Below are 13,921 nucleotides of genomic sequence, written 5' to 3' on the forward strand. Positions count from 1 at the left end.
TAAACCTCTTATCCTTCTCCATCAGAGGGCAGACAGACTGAAAACCACAATCACAGAAAACTAACCAATCTGGTCACATGGACTACAGCCTTGTCTAACTCAATGAAATTATGAGCCATGCCGTGTAGGGCCACCCAAGACAGACAGGTCATGGTGGAGAGTTCTGACAAAACATGGTCCACTGGAGAAGGGAATGGAAAACCACTTCAATCTTCTTGCCTTGAGAACCCCATGAACAGTATGAAAAGGCAAAAAGATAGACACTGAAAGATTAACTCCCCCCTCAGTAGGTGCCCAATATGCTACAGGAGATCAGTAGAGAAATAATTCCAGAAAGAATGACAAGACAGAGCCAAAGCAAAAACAACACCCAGTTGTGGATGTGACTGGTGATAGGAACAAGGTCTGATGCTGTAAAGAGCAATATTGCATAGGAACCTGGAATGTTAGGTCTATGACAGGGCAAACTGGAAGTGGTCAAAGATGAGATGACAAGAGTGAACACTGATATTTTAGGAATCAGCAAACTAAAATGGACTGGAATGGGTGAATTTAACTCAGATGAACATTATATCTACTACTGTGGGAAAGAATCCCTTAGAAGAAATGGAGTTGCCCTCATAGTCAACAAAAGAGTCTGAAATGCAGTACTTGGATGCAATCTCAAAAATTACAGAATGATCTCTGTTCATTTTTGAGGCAAACCATTCAATATCAGAGTAATCCAAGTCTATGCCCCAACCAGTAATGCCGAAGAAGCTGAAGTTGAGTGGTTCTATGAGGATGGACAAGACCTTCTAGAACTAACACCCAAAAGAGACGTCCTTTTCATTATAGGGGACTAGAATGCAAAAGTAAGAAGTCAAGAAATACCTGGAATAACAGGCAAATTTGACCTTGGAGTACAGAATGAAGCAGGGCAAATGCTAACAGAGTTTTGCCAAGAGAACGCACTGGTCATAGCAAACACCCTCTTCTAACAACATAAGCAAAGACTCTACACATGGACATTACCAGATGGTCAATACTGAAATCAGATTGATTATATTCTTTGCAGCCAAAGATGGAGAAGCTCTATACAGTCAGCAAAAACAAGACCAGGAGCTGACTGTGGCTCAGATCATGAACTCCTTATTGCCAAATTCAGGCTTAAATTGAAGAAAGTAGGGAAAACCACTAGACCATTCAGGTATGAACAAAATCAAATCCCTTGCGATTATACAGTGGAAGTGAGAAACAGATTCAAAGGATTAAATCTGATAGACAGAGTGCCTGAAGAACTGTGGACAAAGGTTCATGACATTGTACAGGAGACAGGGAGCAAGACCATACCCATGGAAAAAAATTGCAAAAAAGCAAAATGGCTGTCTGAGGAGGACTTACAAATAGCTGTGAAGAGAAGAGAAGCAAAAGGCCAAGGAGAAAAGGAAAGATATACCCATTTGAATGCAGAGTTCCAAAGAATAGCAATAGCAGTAGGAGACATAAGAAAGCCTTCCTCAGTGATCAGTGCAAAGAAATAGAGAAAAACAATAGAATGGGAAAGACTAGAGATCTCTTCAAGAAAATCAGAGATACCAAGGGAATATTTCATGCAAAGATGGGCTCAATAAAGGACAGAAATAGTATGGACCTAACAGAAGCAGAAGATATAAGAAGAGGTGGCAAGAATACACAGAAGAACTATAAAGGAAAGATCTTCACGACTCAGATAATCACGATGGTATGATCACTCACCTAGAGCCAGACATCCTGGAATGTGAAGTCAAGTGGGCCTTAGGAACCATCACTATGAACAAAGCTAGTGGAGGTGATGAAATTCCAGTTGAGCTAGTTCAAATCCTAAAAGATGACTCTGTGAAAGTGCTGCACTCAATATGCCAGCAAATTTGTAAAACTCAGCTGTGCCCACAGGACTGGAAAAAGTCAGTTTTCATTCCAATCCCATAGAAAGGTAATGCCAAAGAATGTGCAAATTACTGCACAATTGCACTCATCTCACACGTTAGTAAAGTAATGCTCAAAATTCTCCAAGCCAGGCTTCAACAGTGTGTGAACCGTGAACTTCCGGATGTTCAAACTGGATTTAGAAAAGGCAGAGGAACCAGAGGTCAAGTTGCCAACATCCGTTGGATCATCAAAAAAGCAAAGGAGTTCCAGAGAAACATCTACTTCTGCTTTATTGACTATGCCAAAGCCTTTGACTGTGTGGATCCCAACAAACTGTGGAAAATTCTTCAAGAGATGGGATTACTAAACCACCTGACCTGTCTCCTGAGAAATCTGTATGCAGGTCAGGAAGTGACAGTTGGAACTGGACATGGAACAACAAAGGAATACTAAACCACCTGACCTTCCTCCTGAGAAATCTGTATGCAGGTCAGGAAGTGACAGTTGGAACTGGACATGGAACAACAAAGGAATATCTCAAGGCTGCATATTGTCACCCTGCTTGTTTAACTTATATACACAGTACATCATGAGAAACGCTGGGCTGGATGAAGCACAAGCTGGAATCAAGATTTTCAGGAGAGCTCAGTCAGACGGGCGCGGAGACGCTTCTGGAAGTAACATCGCGATGGCTGCCCAAGGAGAACCCCAAGTTCAGTTCAAACTTGTTTTGGTTGGTGATGGTGGTACTGGAAAAACTACATTCGTGAAGCGTCATCTGACTGGTGAATTTGAGAAGAAGTATGTAGCTACCTTGGGTGTTGAGGTCCATCCGCTTGTGTTCCATACCAACAGAGGACCTATTAAGTTCAATGTATGGGATACAGCTGGTCAGGAGAAATTTGGTGGACTGAGAGATGGCTATTATATACAAGCTCAGTGTGCCATTATAATGTTTGACGTAACATCAAGAGTTACTTACAAGAATGTGCCTAACTGGCATAGAGATCTGGTACGAGTGTGTGAGAACATCCCAATTGTGTTGTGTGGCAACAAAGTGGATATTAAGGACAGAAAGGTTAAGGCAAAGTCAATTGTCTTCCACCGAAAGAAGAATCTTCAGTACTATGACATTTCTGCCAAAAGTAACTACAACTTTGAAAAGCCCTTCCTCTGGCTTGCTAGAAAATTGATTGGAGACCCTAACTTGGAGTTTGTCGCCATGCCTGCTTTTGCCCCGCCAGAGGTGGTCATGGACCCAGCCTTGGCAGCACAGTACGAGCACGATTTAGAGGTTGCTCAGACAACTGCTCTCCCGGATGAAGATGATGACCTGTGAGAAAGTGAAGCTGGGGCCCAGCGTCAGAAGTCTAGTTTTATAGGCAACTGTCCTGTGATGTCAGTGGTGCAGCGTGTTTGCCACTTTATTATATAGCTAAGCAGAACATGTGCTTAATCTTTGGATGCTGAAGGAGATGGATGGGCTTTGGAGTGAATGTGGCAGTTTAAAAAAAAAAAAATACCTTCATTTTTTGGACCTGCATATTTAGGTGTTTTGGAACACAGTTGTTTCCTCCTTGAGTTTCAAATATAAGACTGCTATAGTCACATGACAATATTGAGAGGTGGAATCTTGTTTGTTACTGTCATTCCCATTCCTTTTCGTTTAGAATCAGAATAAAGTTGTATTTCAAATATCTAAAAAAAAAAAAAAAAAAGATTTTCAGGAGAAATATTAATAACCTCAGATATGCAGGTGACATTACCCTTATAGAAGAAAGCAAAGAAAAACTAAAGAGCCTCTTGATGAAAGTGAAAGAGGAGAGTGAAAAAGTTGACTTAAAACTCAACATTGAGAAAACTAAGATCATGGCATCCAGTCCCTTCACTTCATGTCAAATAGATGGGGAAACAATGGAAACAGTGACAGACTTTTTTGGGGGGGACTCCAAAATCACTGCAGATGGTGACTGAAGCCATGAAATTAAAAGATGCTTGCTCCTTGGGAGAAAAGCTATGACCAACCTAGACAGAATGTTAAAAAGCAGAGACGTTACTTTGCCAACAAAGCTCCATCTAGTCAAAGCTATTGTTTTTCCAGTGGTCATGTATGGATATGTGAGTTGGATTATAAAGAAAGCTGAGCACCGAAGAATTAATGCTTTTGAACTGTGGTGTTGGAGAAGACTCTAGAGAGTCCTTTGGACTGCAAGGAGATCCAACCAGTCCATCCTAAAGGAAATCAGTCCTAAATATTCATTGGAAGGACTGACGCTGAAGCTAAAACTCCAATCTTTGGCCACCTGATAGGAAGAACTGACTCATTTGAAAAGACCCTGATGCTGGGAAAGATTGAAGGAGGGAGGAGAAGGGGAAGACAGAGGATGAGATGGCTGGATGGCATCACTGACTTAATGGACATGAGTTTGAGTAAGCTCCAGGAATTGGTGATGGACAGGGAGGCCTGGCGTGCTGCAGTATATGGGGTCGCAAAGAGTCGGACACGACTGAGTGACTGAGCTGAATTGACTGACCCAGAAAAACAATGAGATTACTAATAATACCACAAAACAGGGACATGTTATCAAGAGCCATTATTTCACTTGCTGATTAAACCTATGTATAAGTAGGTACTGTCATCCCTACTACATAAATGAGGAAACTGAGACTCAGGGGAAAGTACTTGCTCTGGACAATTAACTTTCTATTGCTACTTAAAGAATGACCACAAACAGTGCCCTTCAACAACACACTAAATACCTTAAAGTTCCCATGGGAGGGATCTTGGCACAGCTGGGTTAGAGGCTGTGCCTAGGGTCTACTACTCAGGGTCTCACAAAGCTGTGTCACAGTGTCAGATGGGCCCCATTCTTGTCTGGATTCTTGCCTGGGGAAGACTCCACCTCCAAGCTCAGTCTCTTTGTTGACAAAGTTCATTTCCTTTCAAACATGAGACAGGGCCTCAGCTTCTTCCTGGACATTAGCTGAAGGCCACCCTCACTCAAGGCTTCACTCAAGGCCACCACATAGGCAGCTCATATGACTGTTTTTTTCAAGGCCTGAAAGAGAACCTAACACTCTAAAACTCCAGTCTACTTGGATAGTCTTAAGGCGACATCATAACACCGTTGCCATATAATGTGCCATAATTGACATCTCATCATGTTTGCCATGTTTAATGGATTAGAAGTAAGTCATAGATCATCGCTACCCTCCAGGGGAGAGGATCATACAGGTATTACTGGAGGATGTGCCACAGAGCTGCTAAGTGGCAAGTGGGGGCTAGAGTCCTTCCCCACTGCCTCCCTGCTGCCCAGGCACCTTCCTTTTCCAGCTGTCATTGTTGCCACATGGAATTGTTCTGTCTCATGAGTCTCAAGTTATGAAGATTGGAAATACTTTTGACCTTACCCTCAGGGTCCGGCTCACAGTTTTTTATGATCAAGTCCTTTCAGTTTTCTCTACTTTCTTCAATGTAAGCCTGAATTTTCAATAAGGAGCTCATGATTTGAGCCACAGTCAGCTCCAGGTCTTGTTTTTTCTGATTGTATAGAGCTTCTCCATCTTCAACTGCAAAGAATATAATCAATCTGATTTCAGTAAAGACACTTTGGTGATGTCCATGTGTAGATTGGTCTCTTGTGTTGTTGGAAAAGGGTGTTTGCTATGACCAGTTCCAGGCTGGCTGAATCACAAACTGCAATCAAGATTGCCAGGAGAAATATCAACAACCTCAGATAGGCAGATGATACCAATGTAATGGCAGAAAATGAAGAGGAACTAAAGAGCCTCTTGATGATGGTGAAAGAGGAGAGTGAAAAAGCTGACTTAAAATTCAGAAAGATCATGGCATCTGGTTCCATCACTTCATGGCAAATAGATGGGGAAAAAGTGGAAGCAGTGACAGATTTTATTTTCTTGGGCTCCAAAATCACTGCAGATGGTGACTACAGCCATGAAATTAAAAGACCCTTGCTCCTTGGAAGGAAAGCTATGACAAACCTAGACAACATATTAAAAGACAGAGACATCATTTTGCCAACAAAGGTCCGTATAGTCAAAGCTGTGGTTTTTCCAGTAGTCATGTACAGATGTGAGAGTTGGACTATAAAGACGGCTGAGCACTGAAGAACTGATGCTTTCCAACTGTGGTCCTGGAGAAGACTCTTGAGAGTCCCTGGACTACAAGGAGATCAAACCAGTCAATCTAAAGGAATCAATCCTGAATATTCATTGGAAGAACTGATGCTGATGCTGAAGCTCCAATACTTTGTCCACCTGAAAGATTGAAGGTAAAAGTATAATAGGGTGGCAGAGGATGAGATGGTTATATAACATCAATGACTCAATGGACATGTATTTGAGCAAACTCTGGGAGATAGTGAAGGACAGAGGAGTCTGGCGTGCTACAGTCCATGGGGTTGCAAAGAGCCAGACACGACTTAGCAACTGAACAAAGAAGACAGCAGCAATCTTTCAGTTTTCCAGTACAAACCATCTTGAAGCGGATTTAAAGCAGACCTGCTTGTTTTGAAATGCCATTTACACAATATTCAGTCTTGTTGGGAGATTCCAGATGGTTTATGACAGTAAAAAAAAAAACCCCAGCAGTGCTGGTGGAGCAGACCTTGTATTAACTCAGTACCGTGGTACATGGTACTGAATTCTGCTTCTCCTAAGGACAGCTTCTCTCCATGCAAACAAAGATTTAACAAATATCCTAAGGAGAAGAAAAAGATGTAATGCTGTTTTTCAATTTTGATCAATTCAGAAATACTAATCTGGATAGAACTTAAATTCCTTTCTCAGTGAAATGCAAAGGAGATAGATCAGATCTTCAGGATTCATGAAGAGAATTGTCCACACATCAGACACTTTTCTGTCACAGTGTCACATCATCCTTTTCTGTCACAGTGTCACATATTTCTGAGGAAACAGGCCCTGTTATCCATCTCATAAAACAACTTTATCACAGTGGCAGCCATGTGTCCATGGCTGCGCCTGATTTCTTGGCCCTCCTTTAATTCCAATTAACAATACAGTAGAGATTTGATATGGTGAGCAGATAACACAGAGTTTTGTCTACTGTTTTTTAGTTTTGTGATGAAACACAACTCTGCAGAAACATAAAGTATGTTCTCCTCCTGAGTCTGAGATAGATTTTAAATGCAGGCAAATGCATTTTTAAAAAACTCAAGAAAGCAATAGCAACATAAGCCAGATGTGTCAGAGAATTGAATTGCTTTAGTAGACATACTGTGCGTTTTTTTTTAAATCAGAGTAACTTAGGCTTCCCAAATACAATTTTCGTTTAATATACCAGCACATTGTTGGGTGCTTCCATCAATTACAGCAGAATAATGTCACCATAAAGAAACAGCTTGGAGAAAGCAAGGACTTCAGTTGAACTGAATTTAACAAAAGCTGTAGAAGCAGATATCAGCTGTGCATGCAAAACTCTAGCCTCAAAAACACATGCATGCAAGAGAAGACAAGATATTTATATTTTGCCACCCAACTAAATATATATATATTCCATTGACAAAAATGTATTGCTTTTTATTTTTTATTTTTTGAACAGGAAAAATACTTAAACAGGTTAAACTAAGGAAATAAATGACAAAAAGTATCTACAGTATTTTATAAAACTAGAAACTGGTTTCAATTCCATAAAGAAGAAAGATTAGTGACTGATGGTGGTGGTGGTTACCATTACCATGACCTCAGGTCGCAATGGGAAAATGTAACTGTTATTTTGGAAAGTGGTTCCTGATTCCTACAGGGTTCTTTGTTTTCTGAGCTCTGGAGGGAAGGGCTTGATTGCTTGAGGACAGTGAGATCAAGGGAATTCAGATGTAGAGAACCTTGCAATTGAGCAATGGGCTCTTGTGCCTGAGACAAGAAGGAAAGAGGCAGGGCGCAACCTTTAAAAAAATGACATAACCATTGAGGATATGACATAAACTGGTTAGAACTGATTAGACCCAAGATGGCAGAAGAATCAACTTCCAGGGGAACTTGAGCCTCTTTATACATTCTCTGTTATACATTTGCTAAATGACATGTCCATAGGCACCATGATAGTTCCAAGGCTGATCATAAAAGAGCAGTTAGTTGGGCTATGGCCCAATTCCTAGAAATCACCTCCCCTCTCCAAAATAGTTGGAATTATCCTCTCAAACACATTAACCTGTAAGATAACCTTGACCATAAAAACCAATCACCTCATATTTTGAGATGGCCCACATTCTGTACAGTGTGTTTCTCCCAAGCCCTCTTACCCACTGAGACAGACTGCATTCTGTCTATGGTGTGTGTATCTTTTTCAGTAAACTTGCTTTCCCACTTAGTTCTTGGGACAGAACTCCCTTGCCCGCCTGCTTGTATCCCTCACAGGTGTCCTATACTAATAAATTTACTTCTTGCTTATCACTTTGCCTCTTGCTGAATTCCTTCTGTACTGAGACATATGGGAACTGAGTTTCATTAAGTCCTGAGACCAGGTGTCCATGCAATTTCAGCTGGGAGATTGTGGGTTTGAGTCCCCTTCTAAGCTAGAGATTGGGGTTCAAGTTCCATCTAAAGTGTAATTGGGTTTGAGTCTCAATCTGACGTGTGCAGTTTCATGTCCACAGCATAGAAAGTCCAATTCTTGATAGCAGGTGTTTGCAGCAAAGTGAGGTTTTGCTGCAGGAGGTTAAGCGAGAGAATGGAGACAAGCCCCAGATCCACTCAGACTTAGTCTTTGAGTTTGCAGGTTTTTAAAGGGGAAGAACAAAGTACCTGAGGTTGACCATCATCTTGTGACATTTCTTAGTCTTGGTTTTGATAATGAGAATGTCTCGGTTCAGGATTCTCTGGCCAGGTGGTCCATGGCTCTACGGCCTGTTAGCTTGTCTTACCTTGGAGGAACAAACTTTGAGTTTGAATTAAATGATGATAATTACAACAGCACTTTTACTCATCCGACTCTAATTAGTGTTCAGTCAGCACAGGATTGAGATTAGAGAGGTCAAGAAAAGGAATAAAGTTTTGGATAGAGAGATTAATCATAAACTCAATATGGGAACTTGGTTTCAGGCCCACTGCAGCTAGGTACCAGGTCAACTGGAGGTAAAACCATCATCTATTCTCACCCCACCCCTTCCCTAGCCCAACACCAGGGAAAAGAAAGAAAGGAGGTGAAGTTGCTAATTACTTAATCCCTGAGGATACCTTCTTATCTAGTAGAAAGCTAAATTGAAGCTGTGAAATAATTGAAACATCTGGGAACTTTCCTGGTGGTTCAGTGGATAAGACTCTGCACTTCCAATGCAGGGGGTCCAGGTTCAATCCCTCATCAGGAAACTAGATCCTGCATGCAACTAAGAGTTCACATGCTGCAGTTAGAAGATCCCACATGCCGCAACTAAGAGCTGGCACAGCAAAGTAAATAAATACAAATACATATTTTTAAAATATTTAAAAATAATAATAAATGATAAACATCTCATATAAGAGTAGAGGAAGGAGGTCAGGTTTCTTCTTGGCTTTCCCCTCCAGCTGCAAGATGGCACCTGCTACCCTGGGCATGGGGGAAGGGATTCACAGAAACGGTAACAGAGATGAGTTTCACCTGACCAAGAGGAGCTGAAACACAAAGTAGAATTGGAAATGGAGTATTCTTTTTCAAATGGAGGGAGTATGGATGAGATTCAAAGAGGATGAGGGAAAAAGGAGGAGAGGAAGGGGGAGCAATGTACAGATTCTGGTGAAATGCTCTGATTTCTCTTTGGTAGACCATTGTTTATAGGAAGCAAAAGAGAAAACAATCACATGCAATTTCCTTCCAATTCAAAAATTTGGACTTATAGAAAACTTGGACATGGGCCAGCCTGGAGCCAGAATGAGCTGACAGGATTGCAGTTAAGGTATGTCATCAGAGCAAGTAGTAAGAGCTACACAATGGTTCAACTCAAACAGCTTTAAAAAGTGAAAAGGATTTCACTCCCATTATCTAGGCTTGTAGTAGAAACAAAACTTCTGATACACAAAGGCTCACAGTTTAATTCTAAATTGTGTTACTTGTTAGTTTCTCTTTCCATGACATTTATTTTCTTATTCCTTGTTACAGTACTGCCTATTTTTCAACATTTTTTTTTAATTCTAATTTTAGACCAAGGTTTTTAGTTTAGTAATGATGCTGGCTCATTTTTCATGGAAAAAAATTGTTTCCATATAGGTGGTGCTAGTGGTAAAGAACCTCCCTGCCAGTGCAGGAGACATAAGAGATGCCAGTTCTATCCCTGGGTTGCGTAGATCCCCTGGAGGAGGGCATGGCAATCCACTCCAGTATTCTAGCCCCGAAGAATTGTTGCTTTCTAACTGTGGTGTTGGAGAAGACTCTTGAGAGTCCCTTAGACTGCAAGGAGATCAAACCAGTCAATCATGAAGAAATCAACCCTGAATATTCATTGAAAGGACTGATGCTGAAGCTGAAGCTCCAGTACTTTGGCCACTTGATACAAAGAGCCAACTCATTGGAAAAGACTCTGATTCTGGGAAAGATGGAAGGAAGGAGGAGAAGGGGGCAACAGAGAATGAGATGGTTGGATGGTATCATGGCATGAGTTTGAGCAAACTCTGGGAGATGGTGAAGGCCAGGGAAGCCTCGCATGCTGCAGTCCTTGGAATCACAAAGAGTCGGACACAACTGAGCAAATGAACAAATTCTTGCCTGGAGAATCCCATGGACAAAGAAGCCTGGCAGGCTACAGTCCATATGGTCACACAGAGTTGGACACAACTAAAGTGACTTGACTTAGCACAGAGGCCCTAAGTTGTTAGAACAAGCCCCAGGAACATTGATCATTATAGGAAAGAGAAGTCTAGCATACAGCTGTGGCCTTCATGCCTTTAAAATTTTCCGTATTTTCACATACAGGAACTGAGAAGCACAGGTGACAATGGATGAACTTTCAGAGGGAAAGACCAGGGTGATGAAAAAGCACAGACTTCAGACCCAGACTGCCTGGGTTTAGCTCCCAGTTTTACTGATTATTCCTTACTTGACATTGGAAGCTATGAAATTACAGTGCCTCAGTTTCCTCATCAGAAAAGTAGGCATGATGTTATTAGCTATCTCCTAGGGTTATTGTGAGGATTAAATGAATTAATGTTTCCAGAATCCAGCTAATTACCATCTCCATTACTGTCTATCAATAATGCCTCAGTTCACCATCATCTTATCAGGGAAGAAGAAATTTTCCTTTATCTTTCTAGGTTCTTCTAGCTGCTCTATGGATTAAACTGGTACATATATTATAATACATGTTCATATTAACCGGAAAAAATTAAATAAAAGTTGAATAATATGTATACAAGGGAGAGACCCAGAAAAACTTTGTAGTTTGCCAAAACGGCCAAAGCCCTCACCTTAAATACCATCCTCAGCGAAAGACAGAAGAGGATGTTGAGAGTGGGCATAGTCATTTAGGAGAGGTGACGAGGAAAAGCACAGTAAACAAGAGTAAAATTGTTATTCAGATTTAAGTCAATGCCTTCTCTATTAAGAGTTTCTAGAGATTTAGTCATCCTCCTCTTCCTGATACACAGCAAGAGAGATTCTTACAAATGGAGGTTTCCCTTACAAATGTGAATGTTGCTCACAAAAGAGAAACTCCTGTTTGGTTTCCAGAGTTTCCCCCATGTCTGTTGCTTCTTAGACAATAACCAGCTTAAAATAATAATTATAACCAGCTTAAAATATGTCATTCCAAACAGACATATTTTGGGGTTGGCAAATTCTGTTCCCCTACAATCTGTTTATGGATTACAGTCTCCCAACCAGACTCTCTCTCTCAGCTTTTGCCCTGCCAGGCCATGGTTTATTTCCCAATACAGCATGTGTTCTGAAACTGGGTTTCCCTCCTGATGGGTGTTGAGTCAAAAGAAATACCCAAGCCAAAGAGGGGGAGAAGAAATGGTTTATTTCTTGCAGCAAGTAAGGAGAACACCTGGGATTTTTCCCAAAGCAGTATCTCCCTGAACAGCAAACTTGGGGAAGTTTTAGGCTAGGACTATGTGCATATTCATGAAGGGGCTTGAGCAGAGAAGAATTCAGCATAGAATTTGGACAAAGGTGGACAGAAACCAAGTGTTAGTTCATTGAAGTCAGGGTCAGAAAAAAGAGAAAGGGAATCAGGCACAGCTTTCTTGACATAAGAGAAGCCATTTTTGGCCTAAACCTTTTTGGAATCTAAGCCTGGCCACAGTGCTAGCCCTTGAACAAGTCTCAGTAACTAACAGTCCTAAGGGAACAAAAGAACAAAGAAATGACTGTTATCAGGAAAGACAAGTAACAATAGCAAAGATATGAATCAGCTGTAAAGACTCTCAGTTCTGTTTTAATGGTAAAGACTAGTCGGAAGCACTTTCCTGAGCCATTTTGCAGAATTTAAACCCTCCTCCAGCAGCTCCACCACCAGATATACTAGAACCTCAAGGATGATGATGCTGACATTTTCTGAGCCTTGTGACTTCAATCAACTAAAGCTTGGACTCTTTTGACTTTTGTCCCAATTCTATGTCGAATTTTCAGCTCAAGCCCCTTCATGAATATGTATATACCACCCAAGCCTTTTCATGAATATGCACATACTTTAGCTTAAAACTTCCCCAATTTTGCTGCTTCGAGAAAAATCCCTGGTGTTCTCCTAACTTGCTGCAAACAATAAATCCTTCCTCTTCCTGCTCTTTGGCTTGGTTGTATCTTTTGACTTGACACACACCCAGGCAAACTCAGTTTGAGAGTAACAAATGTTCTTCCTTCAGATACCTGCACTGCTCAATTCATCACCCCTTCTCTATTTTAAAAACAGCTTTATTGAGATACAATTTACATACGTATTTGGAAAATGTCACCTGCCATGTCAGTAAACAAAGGATGTTACAGCTATCATGCCATCATCCACTGCACCCAAACCCGATTGTGCACCCTAAGGAGATTCAGGACGTCAAAGAATACGATACTGTTCAGGTGCATATCAAAGGAATGATTTCAATGGACCCAGACTCTTGCATCTTCCCACACATAGAAAAATGCTAAATCAATTAACTTGAGCTGTCTGGTTTTCTTTAATAACAATAATCTCTTATCTCTGCTGTTGATGTTTTATTTATTTATTTGTAATAACTCCTATATATCCTGGCTCCCCCTTTACCTCTGCAGAGCAGTCCCTCAGAGCTCTCTGAGAATCTGTCTTTTGGACTTAAGTCCTCAGTATGTCTGCCAAACAAAACATAATTCTCAACCTTTAGGTTGTGCATTATTTTTTTCAGTTGACAGTTTTGGAGACTGTGAAGGGACGTGGAGCAGTCTTCTCTCCTTTGCATATGAGGATCCAGAGTGTGGTACCAAAAGAGACCTCTTGTGTCCTTCTGTCTCTTCTGAGAGTCCAGACAAATTTCAGTGAGTCTTTCCTGGTTCTTGGATCTCCCATTACTGGCTGCTGATCCAGAGTTTCATATGGTGATGTTTAACTTCTTTCTGGAGGAATAGGTGATCACTGAAATTTAGTTTCAAGAAGAGGTACCTGAGCCTCAGTTGAAAGGCACTAGGGAGATTTTGCTCTCTTTTGACACTGAGTAGGTTATCCTCAGTTAACTGGGAATTAAAGGAAATCTTGCCCTGAAAATGACTAAGATGAAGTTCTTTTATCACATATGCAGTAAAGTTAGAGAAACCTAGCTTGATTAAAAGATCTTTTCAAAATACTGACCTTAAAGAAACAAAAGCCCTTCTAGGTGGGAATTCTCATTTCTCTCCCTGTGCCTTTGAGATATAAATGTTCTACCTGATTTTCATAGGTGTTGTGTGTGTGTGTTGACAACTTGATCTCTGCCATCTGGAAGATGCATATATAGTGTACATTTGGAAGTCAATTGATTCTGAGCAGGCTTTTGTCTTACTTGCCAACTCTCAAGGATAGATGATGGATCCTTTAAATTGGAGAACCATTATATATATATAATTGTTAACCTAAGAACTCCT

General features: G+C 40.9%; 1 protein-coding gene across 1 annotated transcript; it reads left to right on the forward strand.

Annotated features, from left to right (window-relative positions):
* The first annotated feature begins 2,540 nt into the window (after positions 1–2,540).
* LOC122445341 (GTP-binding nuclear protein Ran-like) lies at positions 2,541–3,508 on the forward strand. The gene has a single exon (XM_043474436.1). The coding sequence runs from the start codon at positions 2,579–2,581 to the stop codon at positions 3,227–3,229; it is 651 nt and encodes a 216-aa protein (XP_043330371.1). The 5' UTR covers positions 2,541–2,578; the 3' UTR covers positions 3,230–3,508.
* The last annotated feature ends 10,413 nt before the right edge of the window (positions 3,509–13,921 follow it).

Source organism: Cervus canadensis, chromosome 7 (assembly GCF_019320065.1).
Source record: "Cervus canadensis isolate Bull #8, Minnesota chromosome 7, ASM1932006v1, whole genome shotgun sequence".
NCBI lineage: Eukaryota > Metazoa > Chordata > Mammalia > Artiodactyla > Cervidae > Cervus > Cervus canadensis.